Genomic DNA, 18,991 nt, shown 5'->3' on the forward strand with positions numbered 1-18,991 from the left:
ACTTTTAACACTGCAACATTTTTATATAAAATGTTTAGATTCTATATAAGATTGTTAGGACAAGAATCCTCTGACATCATGTTGAAATGTAAGTAGGTTCTCTGAGGAGCAACCCATCTCAAAGATACTCTGACAATGGCATGCTGTGTCTTATTAATAGTTGGAGGGAAAGGATGTGTGCACCCCAGTCATCCTTGAAGGGAACTTAAAACCTCATTATGGAAGAGTTCAATCTACACTATTAAATACCACATTAATTGTATTGTTCCACTTAGGGATGTCTTCAAATACACTTAGTATTTTCCACCAAGTCCGTATCTGCTTCAAAGTAGAACCCCATCATATTTTTTGTTTGGTATTGAACTAACTTTTTCACCCTGTTTTGTTTGGGCACCTTAAATATTGATCCTTTTAATATTTGAAAAATTTAAGATGAGACCAGGAACAGGCTGATTTAGTAACATTTTATTTTGTACACTTTCTGAGAAACACCATCTCCAATTTCTGATGAGATAATCCTTTTACAGCCTTAATAATGAAGCTGGCATAGACATAGTCAAAGCTACCACTACTAAACACTCCTTGGAACATTTAGTACAAATCACCCTTTTCTCTCCTTTATAATTTTTAACACAGGCTGCCTTGCCTGCATGTAATTACAAGAAAGCTAAAGCAGATTTGCAAGGTGCCTTTTTGAGATACAATCTTGCCTTCAATTCTGCACCTGCTTATGTGGGGAAGGGTATGCTGAAGAACCAAAGTTGTAATTAGAGTCCTTTATTTAGGAACCGTTTCAAGGGTTACTCAGAGCAAAGCGAACACACTGAATACTATTTTTAAAAAAGTAAAGAAATGGCCCCAATGGAATGTGTATTTCTCTTCACTTTTGCAATCAAGGTGGGAGGGATGAAAAAGTGGCTCTGTGAGCACAAGCACATAAAGAGTTTTCAGCTTATATTTAATACAAATGAAACTTAGAAGTGCTCATATACTGTCAGGTTTTACAGCAAAGTTCCTCAGCTAAAAATGACTGCTATCTCTTAGAAGAGGAAAATGCAAGGACCAACAAAAGGGGAAACTGCAAACTGGAACAGCCAAGTCGACAGCAGCTCATCCCTCAACCTCATTTCTCCACATTACTTTATTCTCAGGCAGTTGGTGACTTTGTTCTAATTCCACATTGATACTAAAGCTGCTCTACCAAGTTATTTGGCCCCCTAAAATGAACACAATTCTTATAAACCTTTCCCAATTATCACAAAGCCTTAAGTGTAAGTCATCTGCTTTAGTACACTTTTAAAAACAAACCTAACTTTGGATTTCCTACCATTTTTTCCACCCAAACCAAACAACCAAACATTCTGGGAGGAAGATATGTAAAGAGAGAATGCAAACCAAGTTTCCACATCTTGTAATCTCTAAAAACCACCTTTTGCCACTCAGACAACCAAGGACACAGTGTTCTAACTACCTGAACTACAACTTTCCAAAATGGGAGTGAATTTTGCAGGTAAAAAAATAATTATAATCACAAAATTCTATCATAGTTCTCTTTTTTTGCTAAAGCATTAAGCACCAAAATAAAATGCACATCTCTTTTACTAAAACTAATGAAGTATGTAGACTATGGTATGCAAAACAAGTGGAAGGCTGATGCCATACTGTGCTGCCCAATGTAGGCGCATGAAAGTTAAGAGATCCAGGTATAAAAGCTAAGTGATATTTTTAAATACTCATTTTACTCTAGCTTTTTAGCATTAAATAGAAAAGGGGAGGGCAAAAAGGAATTTACCATGTATCGTGAGCCATTTATCTGCCAAACACGGACACTGCAAATGGGCACTCAAGAGCTGGCTCAGCAGTTAAGAACACATCCCAGAGGACCAGAGCTCAGTTTCCAGCACCAGTGTCAGGAGACTCACTACTGCTTGTATTGCCAGCTCCAACTGACACCTCTGGCCTCCATGGGCATATGCACACACATGCATATAACCGCCCCCACACTACACACACAGACATACACACATTATAAAAAAATAAATATTTTTTAAAAAGACATTGCAAACAACCTAAGAGTCCTTACCATCATTTTTTTCTGGAGATAACTAAATATTAATATTCATTTGCTATATTGCTGGATTTTAGTTGACTCATCTAAGATACATAAAAGTAAACCAAAGATTTGATAAGCTAGAATATTGGCATTCAAGGAAAAAAAACCACAAAACAAAAAAACCGTGACGAGTGACAGATTCTGCTCCCGTTTGCTAAGTCATTACATTTATCCATGTGTGCTCTAACTGAAATATTTTATGTAACCATCACTTTCAAAAATCCAAAATATTGCTGCCAGGCTGCTCTCCAGAAATAATTACACCACCATTTTGATCAACTCTGGCTCCTTTTTATTCAGGAAGCATACACTAACTCTTATTTTTATACATTTTTATATTCCAGAAATAAGCGAAAATAGCAGTTTTAAGTATGTTACAAAGTTGGCTTTGGGGAGAAATAAGCTTTTTGAGAGGGGAACCAGCTAACTGACCTTTTTCATCAAAGCACCAATGTATCTTCCGTCTTTTACCAAGCTCTACCACAGCTCTGGTTGCCTTGGGTGTGGTGCACAAACCGTATGAAAGCTACAATGGAGAGTTGCTCTGAGTCTCTCTGCAAGGCACCAAGAACAAACAGTTCAAGCTTCCTTTCTTCTGATTGAATCAAGACCTTTTGGAAACTTTTCGACATCTCTCTCAAGTAGTGCTCTCTCAGCGTGAAGACTAGAATTTGTTAAAAGTCACATGTCACAAGATACAGTAAATCACTTCCAATATCCTGGAAATCACATGGTAGAAGTTATAAATAAACACACACTAAAATTACTTTAAAGAAAGTTTTACATCATTTAGTTGATAAAGACATTTACACGTACAGCACACTTTATTGTTAAATGCTCTACAACTGGCTTCTCACAAAGATGAAAATCGATGATACAAAATGACCTGACATGTTAAGTAAATCTGGAATTAGCGTAGTTAGAGTCTCAGCATTGACTACAGATTGTTGCAGATTACTGTGCTATGCCCTTTATAATGTGAATTATTTTCCTCAGGGTGAAATTGCACTTAGATGGGTGTTTTTGCTTGTACAAACTACTAAAATCTGAGGGAACAGAGCAATATCAAAGACACAAACAGTAGCTGCACAATATCTCTGCTGGATTAAGCTAATAGTACAAGTGGACAGAATTCTCCAGGTTCCAATACCTAATAAAGCACTATATGAAATGAACAAGGTGAAACATCTTAAGAATGAATACTCTTCAACCGGAACATGTAGCTTTTTTGTTATCTGTATATCTGCCTCATCAGGCATTTATAAGATTAATTTAGTAAAATCTTAGTTTGCTTGGGGCATAACAAGCTCATAATGTCCCACTTGGCCCTCCTGTTTGAGTTGATCTAGTAGGTCTTCCTTCCGCCGTTTTCTACCTACCACCAGGTACCTATCATGGCCCACCCCATGAGACTTACTCTTTAGGCCATACTTCTGAGCAATCTGATGTATTTGCTTCCGTTCGTCATTGGTCAGCTCTGTGGAGAAGGTCAAATCTGAGTGGCTTTCAGAGCGGGCATAGTTTCTGATGATCTGTTCTATATCCCTCTTAGCAATTTTATTGACCCTCTCGACATCTAGACCAAGCCCTTCCCGCTTATGCTGCTCTTTAACTGAGATAGGCTCCCGTATGCCCTCACCAGATTTACCTAAACCACCACCCGTCCAACCCATCTTCCTCAGCAGTTGATTCCCTATGTTATCTTCTTTGATTTGCTGTTTGTAAGCTTCTTCTGCTGAGCGGCCCTGAATTTCATTCCTTGAAATCACATCTTCAACAGTCCCTTTCTTCAAGTTATTAATGACAGTTGGCTGTGTCTTCTTGAGGGTTTTTACAGCTTCTCCAGCAGCTTCATACTTGACACTTTTCTTCACTCCAACTGCTTCCGCAATCACTTCACTCTCGAGAATCACCTTGCATTTCCAGCGGAGACCTGTCATCCTTTCATAGACATATTCAACCGTCATTCGGTTAAATTGAGCCGTATCATTCAGTGTGCACACAGGATTGGAAGAATTCTCGTAAACTACAAGATCTTTTATATCTTTCTTCTTTCCAGAGCCTTTGGGTGAAGAGCCCGAGTGGCACTGGGAACTTTTGACAGACGAATAAGTGGGTTGTGTTTTTTGGAGAACTTTCAAAGCCTCATCAGCAGCTGCATGTTTGCTTGTTTTCTTGGTTCCATAACCCTCAGCTAAGCAGTGATCTTGCAGGAATACGCGGCACCGCCATGTGCGGTTTGGCATCATCTCGTATTTGTACTCAATTGACATTTTGTTGAATGAGGCAGAATTGTTAAGGATGCCAATCGCATCATTTGCATTTTCTGTAATGACAAAATTGGTCCAGTGTTTGGCAGAACTATTAAAAATAGGCTGCCCAGAAGCATCCTTTCCCAGTACTACCAGGTCTTCTGGTGGTTTCAGAGCTGGGGGAAATTCATAGGAAAGCACACCAATCTGACACACCACAAGGTCCTCTCCAATTATGTGCTTGAATTTCCGCCGGACAACTCTAACCTCGATCCGCTTCTGCAAGAGTTTTACAGCTAGCTCAGTAGCCCGATCTCTGGACCCATTCTTGCTACCTGCATAACCTGTACTTAGATAGATATTTTGGCATCTAACCTCACACGCATAACCATCCGTGAGAAGTTTTTTATTTTTGGGGATGTCAGCAGGAGGGATTTCTTTTAAAGGAGCATATATATACTCAGGATTTGTCTTACAGGCCTGAATACAGCGAGTTAGCATGTAGGTATAATTAATCTTATCAGATCCAGAAGTCATCTCTGGATTGGATAGGTTCTTCCAGATAGTTGCTGTTAACTTTTCGATAAAATACTGTTTCTCGGCAACCACTGACTCGGGGTACATCTGTGAAGGAGGGGGCTCGGGAGCTGGCTGACAGTTTGCCTGCTGGGATGCGCTGCTTGGGGCAGGGTTCCCACTGTCAAAATACATGTTGGTTGCTACAGGCTGGTCTTTTGTGAAAATGAATCCTGATGAATTACAATACTGAGAATTCCCATCCTGTATACTGAAAGAGTCTTGAGTATAATCTTGGTAGAAGTTTCTTGGCATGCTGGCAAAGTGCGTCCGTCCGTTTACCTCTTCTGTTTGGGGGCCATATGGGTCTTCCTGTCTTTCGGCTTTTGAACTACTAGCTACAAAATGGACAGGCTCAAAGCGAGGTCTCACATGGAATTTGGAACCAGCTTGCCTTTTAGGAGGATTCTGACCTAAAGAATGAGTGAGATTTACAATTCATTAACATGGGAATATTTCAAAGGAACCAAGCAGGAAAACAGCACCAAGCACATCGTCTGAAAGCTGGACTGTTGGTACAAGGTGTGTACCGGTCACTTGGGGGAAGGGACTCAGAGCAAGGTAAGACTGTGCCACAGGGGTTGGGGATTTAGCTCAGTGGTAGAGTGCTTGCCTAGGAAGCACAAGGCCCTGGGTTCGGTCCCCAGTTCCGAAAAAAAAAAAGAACCAAAAAAAAAAAAAAAAAAGACTGTACCATAAGTGGTGATGCTTCCTCCCTCTCCCTCCATGCATAAAGGGAAACTCTTAATAGGAAGTAATCCATTGACTCAAACAACTATGCAGGCTGTTGAAAAGAAGAGGACTTTTCAACAGCAGAGCTAAATCCCAAGTGAAATGTACTCTTCGCCTAAACTCCAAAGACATCCTAAGGCAATCTCTCACCACCTGTGCTAAAAGGTCCCCGGAACTGCACATGACTCCAAGTGACCAGGTGCACTTACCAAACCCTTCTCTTCTGTATCAGAGGTGAGAGACCCTGACATAGCTTTATATCAGTTACTACAGTACCAAAAACAGTTTTCAACCAAAACCTTAGCTCTGACTTGTCCTACACAAAACGCTGTTACCTGTATTTCTAGAACAGACAACGCCTGGAACTGATGATTAATAGGGGACACCACATTTTAAGCCACAGGAACCTCCCACTTGAGGCTATACCAGACTAGTGCTTCTTCCCTAGAGCACTCCTCAGTGCTATAGAAAGCTAGCCCATCTGGACCTACCCGACAATATTTAATTGCTCAGATGCTCATATGATCTCAGAATGAGACTCTTATTTAGAGGCAGGTTCCATGGCATAGACTACAAGGACAGTAGTAACCTGGGAGTTCTGTACTTTTGGTTCTTTTTAGCATCATCAAAAACTGTATGTAAGTTAAAAACCATTTATCTGGGCCATGGATCTGGGCATGGAGACACACACCATTAATCCCAGCACTCGAAATGCAGAAGCAGGTGGATATCTGTGAATTCAAGGCCACTGTAGTGTGCCATGTGGGTTCTAGGACAGCCAGGGCAACACAGACTTTCTCTAAAAATCAAAATAATAAAAGAAACCAACAGCAAAAATCATTTATCTTTGCATAGAATCCAATGCTACCAGTGTTATTTGAAACCACGTGACACATTTTAAGAAGCCAGACTTTTTCACATCCCACCTTACAGAAACAAGGTATACTCACCATCGTAGGTTGAAAGGTAGCGTTTTTGGCCTTTGGAAGGTTTGGGCAGCATCAGATCATATGACGGCATCTCCCCAATATCAATACCTTCAGCCATGTGAAGAATTTTTTCCATCAAGCGTGGGCTATACCTATAAATTAATATAATCTACAATTAAAATAGTTATGGCTATCCTTTTTAAAATGCTTCTAAGCGAGACAGTCTTATCATAGCTTCCAAAGGGTTTTATCAGCAGGGTAATTTTGTTATAAAAACAAAGATTCAGACCTAAAATATTTACCTGCAGAATGAGTAGTTAAGTTACCCATTAGGCACTAAGATCAAGATTTTCTGCATAAAAAAAAAAAGAAAAGAGAAAATATAAAGGGGGCTGGGGATTTAGCTCAGTGGTAGAGCGCTTACTTAGGAAGGGCAAGGCCCTGGGTTCGGTCCCCAGCTCCGAAAAAAGAAGAACCAAAAAAAAAAAAAGATTTTCTGCATAAAACATATGCAAACACAGGGGCTAGAGAGATGGTTCTCAGTTATGAGCACTGAAGTCTCTTCCAGGACACAGGATTGATTCCCAGCATCCACATGGCTGCTTACAACTATCTGTAATTCTTGCTCTAGAGCATACACCAGTCTCTTTCTGCACTCTGTGGGCAATCGGCATGTGTGTTGTGTACAGACATATACGTAGGGAAAAACCAGCCATGCACATAAAAATAATAATTAAAAAAGACATACAGACATAGTTCCAGCCACAACCTTATTTTTAACACATAAATTAAACATGTAACTACTTACTCATGATTTTTCTCTTTCAAATATGTATTATATGTAAACAATTAAATAGTAAGAATGTTAAGGACAGCTGTGTTGCTAACATCCAAACTGTAGCTGTTATCATTTCTCATGAAAAGGAACCATGTTCCACAGAGAAATGTATGCTTCCAAGTCTGGGGCAGCAAATGTCTAAGAGCCCTGGAGATCTTGGGCCTACAACAAAGAAACTGTCAAAGGTCACAGGAGCTGTGCCAGATGGACTCAGAAGCCAATCAGAATAAACTCCTGGCAGCATGAGCCAATTTGAATATCAGTAATAGCTAGCATAAATTAAAATATATCAAATATATTTTAAATCTATAAGTTCATACGACACACAAACCCATTACCGGTAACTTTTGGAGGATGAAGGGTATGAACTCATTATTCTGTAAATAAGTAAATATTAAAGCAAGAATGCAAGCATTTATGCTGCATTTTCCTGTACAAACTGTATCTCGAAACCACCACAGTGTTGTCAAGGAAAGTCTCTTTTCCAGACTTGTGTGCATCCATGTGGGAAGTGTGTGGACCTGAGCGCAGGCACCCATAGAAGGCCCGAGGAGTTGGGTCTCTTAGAACTAGAATTAGAGATGTGAGCTGCCAGATGTGGTCACTGGGAACAAAACTCCACTCCTTTCCACCAACAGTAAGAACATCGTCTCTCCGGCCCCAGGAAAGCCTTTCACCAAAGCTTTACAGCTAATTAAGGAAGAAATGATAGCTTGCTATCACTCTGCAAGGCCCAAGAAGTTTACTGGTGAACTGTCGGCAGAGGAGAACCCAGAAACGGACTCATGTGAATAACACGAGCCTGAGAGTTGACAGAATTACAAATACGATCCCGAAGGGGAAGAAGCTGTGCAACCAGTGAGCGCTTAGTGTGAAAACCAGGCAGGCAAACCTAACCCTCACTTTACAGAAGCATACAGTATAAAAATGTATAGAGATAGCGTAAAATTATAAAACTCTCATTTAAAAAAAAGTAGGAGAAACCCTTTAAGATCTGAGGTATACAAGCAGTTCTTAAAGCGTGATCTATAAAGGAAACAGTGCAGGCTGGAGAGGGATGGCTCAGCAGTTAAGAGTCCTTGTTCTTGTAGAAGACCCAGGTTCAATTCCCAGCACCCACAGAGCAGCTAACAATCATCAATAACTCCAGAACCAGTTCACAACCATGCGTAACTTCAGAACTTCCAGGAAGCACATGATGCAGACATATGTGTAAGCTAAACATGCATACACATAAAATAAAATCTTGTCCTCTTATAAGACTCCACAAAAAAGATAGACTACAGACCAGGAAAAATATTTCTGAACCATGTACTTCATAAGAACTTGTTAGCTCCAAACCCACAGGGAACAAAATCAAGCTTTCAACTAAACAAGAGGAACTGGGCATATGGCTCAGTGGGTAAAGCAGCCCTTGCTGCAGAAACAGGAGATCCCTGGATTCAAATTTCCAGCACCCATGTAAAAGCTGGGCATGGCCATGTATCTCAGTAACCCCTGAATTGAGGGGCAGAGACAGGTGGATGCCACCACTGGTTGGCCGGCCAATGTAGCCAAAATGGTGAGCTTTGGGTTCAATGACAGACCCAATTTAAAAAAAAAAGTTAAAAAAAAAAGACACTTGGCATTCTACTCTGGCTTCTGTGGGTTCATTGACCTACATACATGCATGTCATGTACATATGTACACACACACACACACACACACACACACACACACACACACACACACACAGAGGTCACTAATAAAGCCCATCATCACTGGAGAGTACAGACAGACTGCAAATGAACAAAAGATGTTTGACACTATCAGACACCAGGACAATACAACTGAAAGACATTATCGACATATCAAGATGGCCAAAATATATACTAGTCATGACATCAGATGCTGGCAGGAGTACAGAGAAACTGGATTCCTCAGACATTGCAGGTAGGACTATAAAATGATATAGTCACTCTAGAAAACAATTAAACCAAACATCGATTATCACATGACCCAGGAACTGAACTCTTGGGCATTTATCCCAAAGAAATGAAAACTTATGTTCATGCAAAAACTTGTATATGAATGCTCTTGTATAGGCCTTATAGACCTAACTACAATTAGCTCAGATATCTTTCAAATGGTGAATGGTTAAAACTCTGGTATAAACAGACAACAGAGAACTATAATAGCAAGAAAAAGGAACAAATCAATGATACATGTCACAGCGAGTGGGAGGGTGCTGGTTTAGTTCTTTTAAAAGAATAGGTGGGATTGTTGTGGTATTGGGAATATTAAAGGTCTTCTATAAAAACATATTGCAATTGTGTACAGTCGCACACAGCATAGTGCCTGCCTCATATGGTCAGAGAACAACTCAAGAGTCAGTTCTCTCCCCCCATCTTAATGTGGGTTCCAGATTATGAAACTCAGGTCATCAGTACTGCATGGCGAACACCTTTACCCACTGATTCATTTCATCTGCCTCCCACAACCACTGTACATGATGAGTGTGTAGAATACAATACCAACAGTAAAGCCAGAGGACTCTGAGGAAGACCTGCTGAGGATAATGATGCCACTATCCTAACTGAAGTATTTTGTCATCATCGAGGGGCTGCTGTCTTACATTTATTTATTGTGCCTGGAGGAGGCTGCACATGTGTCACACTGTGCACAAGAGGTCAGATGGCCACTTGGGGGAACTGGTTCTCTCCTTCCACCACACGAACCCTGGGGAGCAGGCTTAGAGGCAAATGCCTGAAGCACCTTACCAGCCTTTATGTTTCTCGGTTTTCTTTTCATTGTTTTCTTCTACCCACCCCATTCTGTTTGGAGACAGGGTCTCAATATACAAGCCATACGTATCTCAGGCTCGCCTCCTATCTCAGCCTCCCGAGTGCTGGTATTATGGGTGTGCACACCCACAACAGACTAGATTGGCTTCTTGATAACTTAATTTTGCTGCATAGCAATTAACAAATGACCTTCAGTGAAGTTTTATTATCACAAGCAACCCTTCCAATTTTCAGAGCCTTTTTTAAGCCTAACTGGTAGCATTTGGGAAGAAAGTCTGAAACTGAGTAACAAGCACAGCTTTTCACGAATAGTTGTATTAAAATAAAGATTAACATTTTCCCCTTCCAGCACAGTAGGTTCCATACCCATCAGATGGGTTTCCTTGTAAAGCATAAATGAAAACCTAGTCATCCTTGCTGACAGATTCAGAAGCTAGCTATAGCCTTCTTTTCCTACAGACAGTTGCTAATACAGCTAGCATCAGTGCTTGACTAGCAGGGGTAATTCTATTTGGATTTACTCTTATCTGGGCATCAGAAAAGGTATCTAAAGGATCAAATAATTGCACACTTCACTTCCTTTCGGATGTGGGGAGTTCAATTTCCAAAGTATAGGGTGAAAACAAAAGGCTATGAAATCAGGTGGTGTTCACAGCTTAAAACATTTTTATTCATTCCTTTAAAAAATAGTTTTATATATGAGTGTTTTGCCTACATACATATTATCTGTGTACCATGTATGTACCTGGTGTTCATAAAGGCCAAAGAGGATGTCCAATCCCCTGGAACTGGAGTTCCAGATAGTTCATGGGCTGCCATATGGGTGCTGGGAACTGAACCTAGGTCCTCTGAAAGAGCAGACAGTGCTCTTAAGCACTGAGCCACATTTCCAGTCCAAAGTCCACAACTTAATTGGTACAGCCAAGACATGCACCAGTAAAAATTCTCTAGACCTTCAAATTAGAATTCAATTCTGAATGTGCAGAATAGCTGGAAACGGTACACAGGCCATAATGATGCCCACGAAGGGAATACCTAGGGCTCCCAGCATTCACATTCACTTGTCTCCTAACTTTCTTCCAGCACCAGTAATTATTGTACCTATTTATTGCTCCCTATTCATTACAATTGCTACCGAAATTGCCATCTTCCAGAGGCTATAAAAATAAACCCTTGCGTAGGTTGCCAAACAGTCAGATTCTGGCCTTTATTAGGAATTCATAATATAAAAGAAGCCCAACAAGGTTACGTAAGAATGGAAAGACCATCATGACAGCTAATGTTTGGCTACTCAAAATACAATGCAAAAATTTTAGAGTCTTTAGTAAAATCACTAGAATTCTATTTCTATTCCTAAAATTACCTGGATACCCACCCACTCAAGGATAAAGGTCAAGTCATTGCTACCTTCCACAGTGATTTTTCATAACATTAAAAAATAACACCTTTAACTCCAAAGAAAACTGAGCAAGAAAAATTTCACATCTCAACTATAACTTCAATAACATCTAAATCGTTACTTTATATTCTTGTTTGTCTTCTATGCCATCCTGTTACTAACTGATCACCTGTGTTGATCTGTTATTCATTACAAAAGTTTTCTTCATGTTGCTACAACATCTATTCTATTTTGGTTTTGCCATGCTGAAAACTCAACTCACAGACTTGAGCATTTCAGGCAAAGAATCCCACTGAGCTACAGTCTACAGCCCACTACCATATGAGTTTTAATGGTCACACAGTTCTGTACTATAGAATATGATGTAAAATATCACTAAGGCAATTCTACTATAATTTTTAAAGGCATGCACATTAAATATGTATGTGTCCATTAGATCACACATTTGGCTGTAAATATGTAAGGCAAAACCACAGAACTTTAACAGGTCTAAAAGTTTTTTTGTGTAGTTTATAACGCACCAAGCTTTTGGAAAGTAGGATGGTCTTCAACACACCTACCATGTCTAGCATTTTATTAAAAGATGACTTATAATGGGTAAAATATTTTTCTTCATAGATACCATAGTCTTGGTCACACACTTATGTGCATGGCTAAAAGAGAAACATATATCATTATATACAATGGCACATGAAATTTAATAAGTATTCAGTAATAGATGGTTATAAGTTATTTACAAATATATTAAACAGCTTTACTGAATTTAAGTGAAAATGTTGAGATTAAAAACTTAAGGGGTTGGGGATTTAGCTCAGTGGTAGAGTGCCTGCCTAGCAAGCGCAAGGCCCTGGGTTCGGTCCCCAGCTCCGAAAGAAAAGAAAAGAAAAAAAAAAAAAACTTAAAAGCTGGGCTGGAGAGATGGCTCAGCAGTTAAGAGCACCGATTGCTCTTCCAGAGATCCTGAGTTCAATTCCCGGCAACCACATGGTGACTCACAACCATCTATAATGGGATCTGATGCCCTCTTCTAGTGCGTCTGAGGCCAGCTACAGTGTACTCATACAAATAAATAAATCTTAAAAAAAAAACCTTAAAAGCCAGACATAGTGGTACATGCCAATTTAAAATCATTATTTTATGTATATGAGTGTTTTGCCTGTATGTTATTTCTGTGTACCACATTCATATCTGGGGTCCAAGGGAGTAGAAATCTTCCATGTGAGTGCTGGGAATAAAATGCTGATCTTTAACCACTAAGCCAACGAGTTAATCCCAGCAGTCCAGAGGCAGAGAGGCAGGCAGCACTCTGGAAGCTGAAGGTAAGCCCCGTATACAGAATGAGTTCCAGGACAGCCAGAGCTATATAGTGACACTCAGTTTCATAAAAACAAATAAAAAAAAATGAGAGGGGGGGAGAAGAAGAAGAAGGAGAAGGAAAAGAAGAAGGGGGAAGGAAGGAGGGGAGGGGAAGGGAAGTAAAGGAAAGAAAGAAGAAAGGAAGTTAGAAGAAGTTATGGCTTAAATACAAAATGATTCATTCAAAACCACTTACAAGATGCTCAATGGTCCAAGGTAGTAATATACGTACAGATTGGAGGTGAATTTTTCAAAAGTCTCCCACTTCTTTAGTTTATGTGCAAATTTATGTTTCACAACATACATACACATATACATATATATACACACACATGATCTAGCTTCCAAACTCTTAAGAATTATATTAAGGTGGGTTGGGGATTTAGCTCAGTGGTAGAGCGCTTGCCTAGCAAGCGCAAGGTCCTGGGTTCGGTCCCCAGCTCCGGAAAAAAAAAAAAAAAGAATTATATTAAGGAAAAGGAGTCAAAGTAGCTACATTGGTTTTATGTTATTTCTTTATAATATGCTAACAGAGATATGTAAGCCAGCGTTTGTAGGCCAGAACTCTGCTTCTAAATCTTATGGATCAATACTGGAAAACTGAATATCCCAGGTAATCTAGACACTGCATTCTTAACTGGCTGTGTGTGGATCTTGGTGGTACGGGTTTTGGCTAGCATGCTTGAGATTGTAGCTTCTACACTCAGTCCTGCAAAATGAATATAGTAGCAAACACACTAGCGTTAATCTGTAAGTAAAAAGTGCACAGACACCCTAGGCATTCATATGCATAAAATTATTGAAGTGTCACATGTGTAGTTGATCAAAAGACTATAGTAAGTTTTCATTAGCCCTAAGACTAAAGTTTTGAAATTGTTTTAGAAATTTCTCAGAAAATTCTTCCTGACCGACTCCTAAGGGATGGAATTCTGGGCACGAACCATCATGTCCAGCAAAACTTGACAGGCTGCTTACTTTATAAAACAGAGAAAGTTAAGGGAAAGTTTTCTGAGCTTCTTCATTGCTTCATTGGACAATGAGGAAAGATTATTTAAGAGTAGACCGGAGGGCTGGGGACATAGCTCAAGTGATAGAGTGCTTGTCTAGCATTCATGAAGCCCTGGGTTCAAGCCTCAGCATCAGATGTAAATGGACATGGTGGTGTATCCCATGGTCTCAGCGCTCAGGAGACGGAGGCAGGAAAATCCGAACTTTCAGATCATCCTCAGCTACTCGGCAATTTCTAGGACAGTCTTGGCTCCATGAGACCCTTCTTTAAAAAAAAAAAAAAAAGAAGGTAAAAACTATCACTTTGGGTTGGAGAGATGGCTTAGAGGTTAAGAGCACGGGCTACTCTTCCTGAGGCCATGAGTTCAATTCCTAGCAACCACATGGTGGCTCACAAACTATAGTGCGATCTGGCGCCCTCTTCTGGCCTGCAGGCATACAGGTAGGCTGAATACTATATATAATAAATGTTTTTTTTTTAATTATCATTTTATCCTATAAAGTAGTATTTCTCAGACTGGTCCTCAAATTAGCGATATCAGCATCTGGTAACCTAACAGAAATAAAAGGTTTGAGGCCCATCCTCACATCTTCTGATTTGGAAGACTTGGAGCAGAGTCCCAGGAACCTGTCTTTTAGTAAACCTAACAGGTGGTTTATTGTTATTATTTTTTAGATAGGATGTCTTTATATAGTTCAGGCAAGCTCTAAACTCACCACCCCACCTGCTACAGTCTCAAGTCCTGAGTGCTAGGATTAAAGTCTTGTGCCACACCGCATGCAGTATCCAAAACAGGCGATTCGATGCGTGCGGATGTGGGAAAGCACAATGATAGAGTCAAGAAGATGGTCAAGGCTGGGGAGGGGGCTCAGTGCTTGCTGCAGAAGAGGACCTAAGCTTTAACCCCCAACACTCACGTCTAACCTAACTGGTAAGCTTTAGATCCTGCGAAGTTGTCTCAAACAACAGGTAGAGAGAGATAGAGGTGACACCTAATACAGACCTCTGGCCTTATAGTCAAGGAATTCACCCACATAACCATATTAAATGGCCTGGAGAGATGGCTCAGCGGTTAAGAGCACTGACTGCTCCTCCAGAGGTCCTGAATTCAAATCCCAACAACCACATGGTGCTCACAACCATCTGTAATGAGATCTGATGCCCTCTTCTGGTGTGTCTGAAGACGGCTACAGTGTACTTATATATAATAAATAAAATCTTTAAAAAACATATTAAACACACACACACACACACACACACACACACACACACACGCACGCACGTACTGCAGTTTGTTCCATGGAAGTGGTCAGTATACCAAAAGGAACACAACATGCTCTGAATCACAATTTCAGATTTTATCTCAGTTTCTACTCCAATGGAATCTTCTTGAACAACAAGTCAACATTTTGAGCTTACAAAGGGCTGTATAACCATGTTTCTGCAATTTACTTGAAAAGAACAGTCTGTCACACAAAACAAGAACTCTGCCAGCCTTGAGAAAGTAGCTTTGTGTGTGTGTGTGTGTGTGTGTGTGTGTGTGTGTGTGTGTGTGTGTGTATGTGTGCGTGTGCACGCACACATACACTTTGGTTTCTTTCTTTAATGTGAGGGTGATTCGTATTGGTGATTTTGAGTTAGACTTTTTTTTTATAAATTTATTTTCTAAGATTTTATTTTATTGTATATGAGTACACTGTAGCTGCCTTCAGACACACCAGAAGAGGGCATTGGATCCCATTACAGATGGTTGTGAGCCACCATGTGGTTGCTGGGATTTGAACTCAGGACCCCAGGAAGAGCAGTCAGTGCTCTTAATCACTGAGCCATCTCTCCAGCCCCCAAGAACATAGCTTTTATGCACCGAAAGAGTTAGCTAACAAAGGATATCTATCGTGAACAGCAAGCACATGGAATTGTAAACTGCCCAAGTTCTTGGCATCTTCCCATTCTCTTATGTCTAATGATCAAATATAATACAAAACATTGCTTTTCAGTTCATCTATTTCATAGTCTTATAGTAATTGTTGTAGTGATACAGGTATACCTAAACTATTCTAAACAAAGGATCTGTCAACACACACCCATAACATCCTGGGTGCTTGGTTTGTGTTTATACCCTTGGTTACGCATGAGGCTGCTCTTCTTGGGATGTAAGCCTGGCATTTCGAGATTTGACTTATGTCAGTTACTCGCTTTTGTTTCTGGTCCATCTTTTCCAAACATGGCATCTGTATCTCAGTGGAAATCGAATCAGATTGGAAACAGTTGTGAGACCTTGCCTTAGTAACTTACTTCTTGGCCTCCGCTGAGTCAACTGTAAAGAGGAGATGCCTCTTAACCCCTAGGGTGGTTGTTATAGCAAGTGTTGAAAATATGCTATATATGACAAAGTTGTATACATCTATGTAGACGTTTCCTGAGCAACTATTATGCTAAAGTCGAATACTGCACAAGATTTCTTCTACACACTGAAGACAAAGATGTGAATATAAACAACAGTAAAATCCACTCCCAGTTTCCATTCTAGCAGGACGGTAAGTTTGGTTATGAACACAAAGGATGGTTATCTTCTCTATTAAAGATGTTTTAAGATTTTGATACCCTAGGGATATATATATGATATATATATAATATATATATATATATTATATATATATATTAGGGACTGTATGATAAAGGTACCTTTTTACTGCAAGATAGCAGTTATGCAAACCAGGTCTATCTGAGGACTAATTGCTTAGATTTTCCCACTAGCAACCAGCTCCTACAGGCAAACAGCCATTATGTCTAAAAGTACAAATTATGCTTAGAGAAGATAGGAAAATCTAAAAATCTGTGATAGGGAAAAGCGAAGTTTCACACTGGCTGCCATATTCAACAATTAAGGTAGGAGTCCACAATTTCTTCTGCATTGTTTACAGTCATTCCTAGAATTGATCTGGCTGAACCAAATCTGATCATTTTCCAGAAATTCTCATTCTTCCTAATAAAAACAGTTAGGCAAGAATATAAAGAAAGAATCTTTCCAATCTATTGCAGTAATTAGTCTAGGATAAGGCCAATTTAGAGGTTCTGGAGGACAGAGGACCCAAACATCCTGTTCAAAAAAAAAAAAAAAACTGCGTTGGAACCATACTGCAGTCTCCATAGAACGCAAAGTGCTTTCCAAGAGGCCTGTTCAGAAGCCACCAGGTTCTAGGAAAGGAGGAAACAGAGAAAGAGACACACATATAACCTTAAAACCTCATACAGAGGCCAAATGTTAATTCCTCTTATCCCATTTGAGGTGAAAAGACGGCAATCCATCCTTACAGCAGCTAGATCCATCTCTTTGTTTGCGTACATTATGCGCAAATCTACACAAGCAAGCCTGACACCGCAGCTCACAGACCTGACACATAACCGCCTCCCCGGGAGAAGAGAAGACCTGGCGGGGGTCTGCAAAGAGAGGGGTTTGCTTTATTTCATAGAGGTAGAAGAGAGTGGTCGGGAAACTAGGATTAGAACTGCGGAGTTCCTTGTCTTCCCCGCGGAAGCCCCATCAAATAGTCTCTGCAGATGCCGCATCCTTGGAAGACCCTATGCGGGTCTGAGGTTCTGCTATGTATCACCAATCGCAACGACTACCTCCCAATAACCCTCTCCCAGGATCTACTTTATCTCCATCTCTGGTCCTGGAGGGGCCTCTCTGTGCCCTCATGTGCTGTCATGTCATTGCCTGCAACCGCGATTGCCCACCCCACCCCGCAAACCACTAGTGAAGCTTCTCGGTGTCCTCTAGCAAATCTTCAAATCTGAAGCCTCCAAGCCATCATTATCCGCATCCTGCCCCAGTTCCCATCGGGACCACCTTTACTTGACTCTCTCCTTCCCTTGGTCTGTCCATAACCCAAACCCCATCATCCATCCCTCATCTTCATCCCTAAGCCGACCCCCATCACCCATCTCCCACCCTTGTCCCTAACTCAACCTCCCAACGCCATCCTCACCTGCAGCCCAGGAAAACGTGGTTGGTCCAGGCGGCGGAGAGCGCGAGGAGCTGGTCCAGGGCAGCCCCGGGATAGCTGTGCAGGTGCCGGCAGATGAAGCTCCGCCGCAGAGCCCACTGCCAGTCACTTTCGTGGCTATAGCGCCACTGCTCCAGCACTGGCTCAGGCGGGGGCGGCGGTAGGGGCGGCAGCGGCGGCGGCGGCGGCGGTAGGGGGGGCAGCGGCGGCGGCGACAGGAAGTCCCCCCCCAGCAACAGACGTCCTCCAGCCATCTTCTCTGCTTCAGAGTGGGGACGCCCCCCAGGGACGATGCCTACAAACTGGCCGCGAGCAAGCGAGGTGGCTGGGGTCGGGGGAGACCTGTGTGTGAGGGGCGCTCGGGACCGAGTCTCGGGGGACCGGAGTGTGTGCCTGGGGGACTAGGCTTACAGGGAAACGGGAGTGGGGGGTCAACGGTGGCTGTCGCCACGCCGGCCACACCGCTCCAACTAATGTGGGAACGTGAGGGTTTCCTTATATATGGGGCACACTAGGCAGCGGAGTTGGGTCCTGCCACACAGCCGACCCTTAGACCCACACACTGAGAGAATAGCGGCAAGGAAAAAAAAAAGAAGAAGAGGAGGAAGAAGCACCAGCACGGTGGGTTCCCCGGCTCAGATCTCTCACCCTACCTCCCTCGTGCCACCCCGAGGTTGTGAGGCCACAGCGCATGAGCCGCAGCCGGTCTCTAACTTCAAAGTCGCGAACGAAATCTCGCGCGATGGGCATTTTCCCTTCCTCTGACGTCACTCTCCATTGACGCACTCTGGTGACTGACAGGAGGCGGAGTCTCCCAGTTGGGTACTATTGGGGGTTCGCTGAGGTTCCAGAAAATGATGATTCCTTTAAGTCCCTGGAAGGTGCCCTCGGGTGACTAGTTAGCTGTGATGCCTGCCCTTATGCTCTAGCTGTGGCCATTGAAAGGGATTTGGGTTTTAGGGGCATTGGCATGGTTTCCCCGTTAGCTCCCTG

The 18,991-nt window shown here is 41.6% G+C and overlaps 1 protein-coding gene across 1 annotated transcript; it reads right to left on the minus strand.

Annotated features, from left to right (window-relative positions):
- Positions 1–450: 450 nt before the first annotated feature.
- On the minus strand, positions 451–18,679 carry Nkrf (NFKB repressing factor). The gene is given in 3 exon segments (NM_001402224.1): positions 451–5,354; positions 6,624–6,754; positions 17,981–18,679. Coding segments are annotated over 3 exon segments (2,361 nt in total). The 5' UTR covers positions 18,253–18,679; the 3' UTR covers positions 451–3,396.
- Positions 18,680–18,991: the final 312 nt, after the last annotated feature.

Source organism: Rattus norvegicus, chromosome X, assembly GCF_021556685.1.
Source record: "Rattus norvegicus strain SHRSP/BbbUtx chromosome X, alternate assembly SHRSP_T2T, whole genome shotgun sequence".
NCBI classification, from domain to species: domain Eukaryota; kingdom Metazoa; phylum Chordata; class Mammalia; order Rodentia; family Muridae; genus Rattus; species Rattus norvegicus.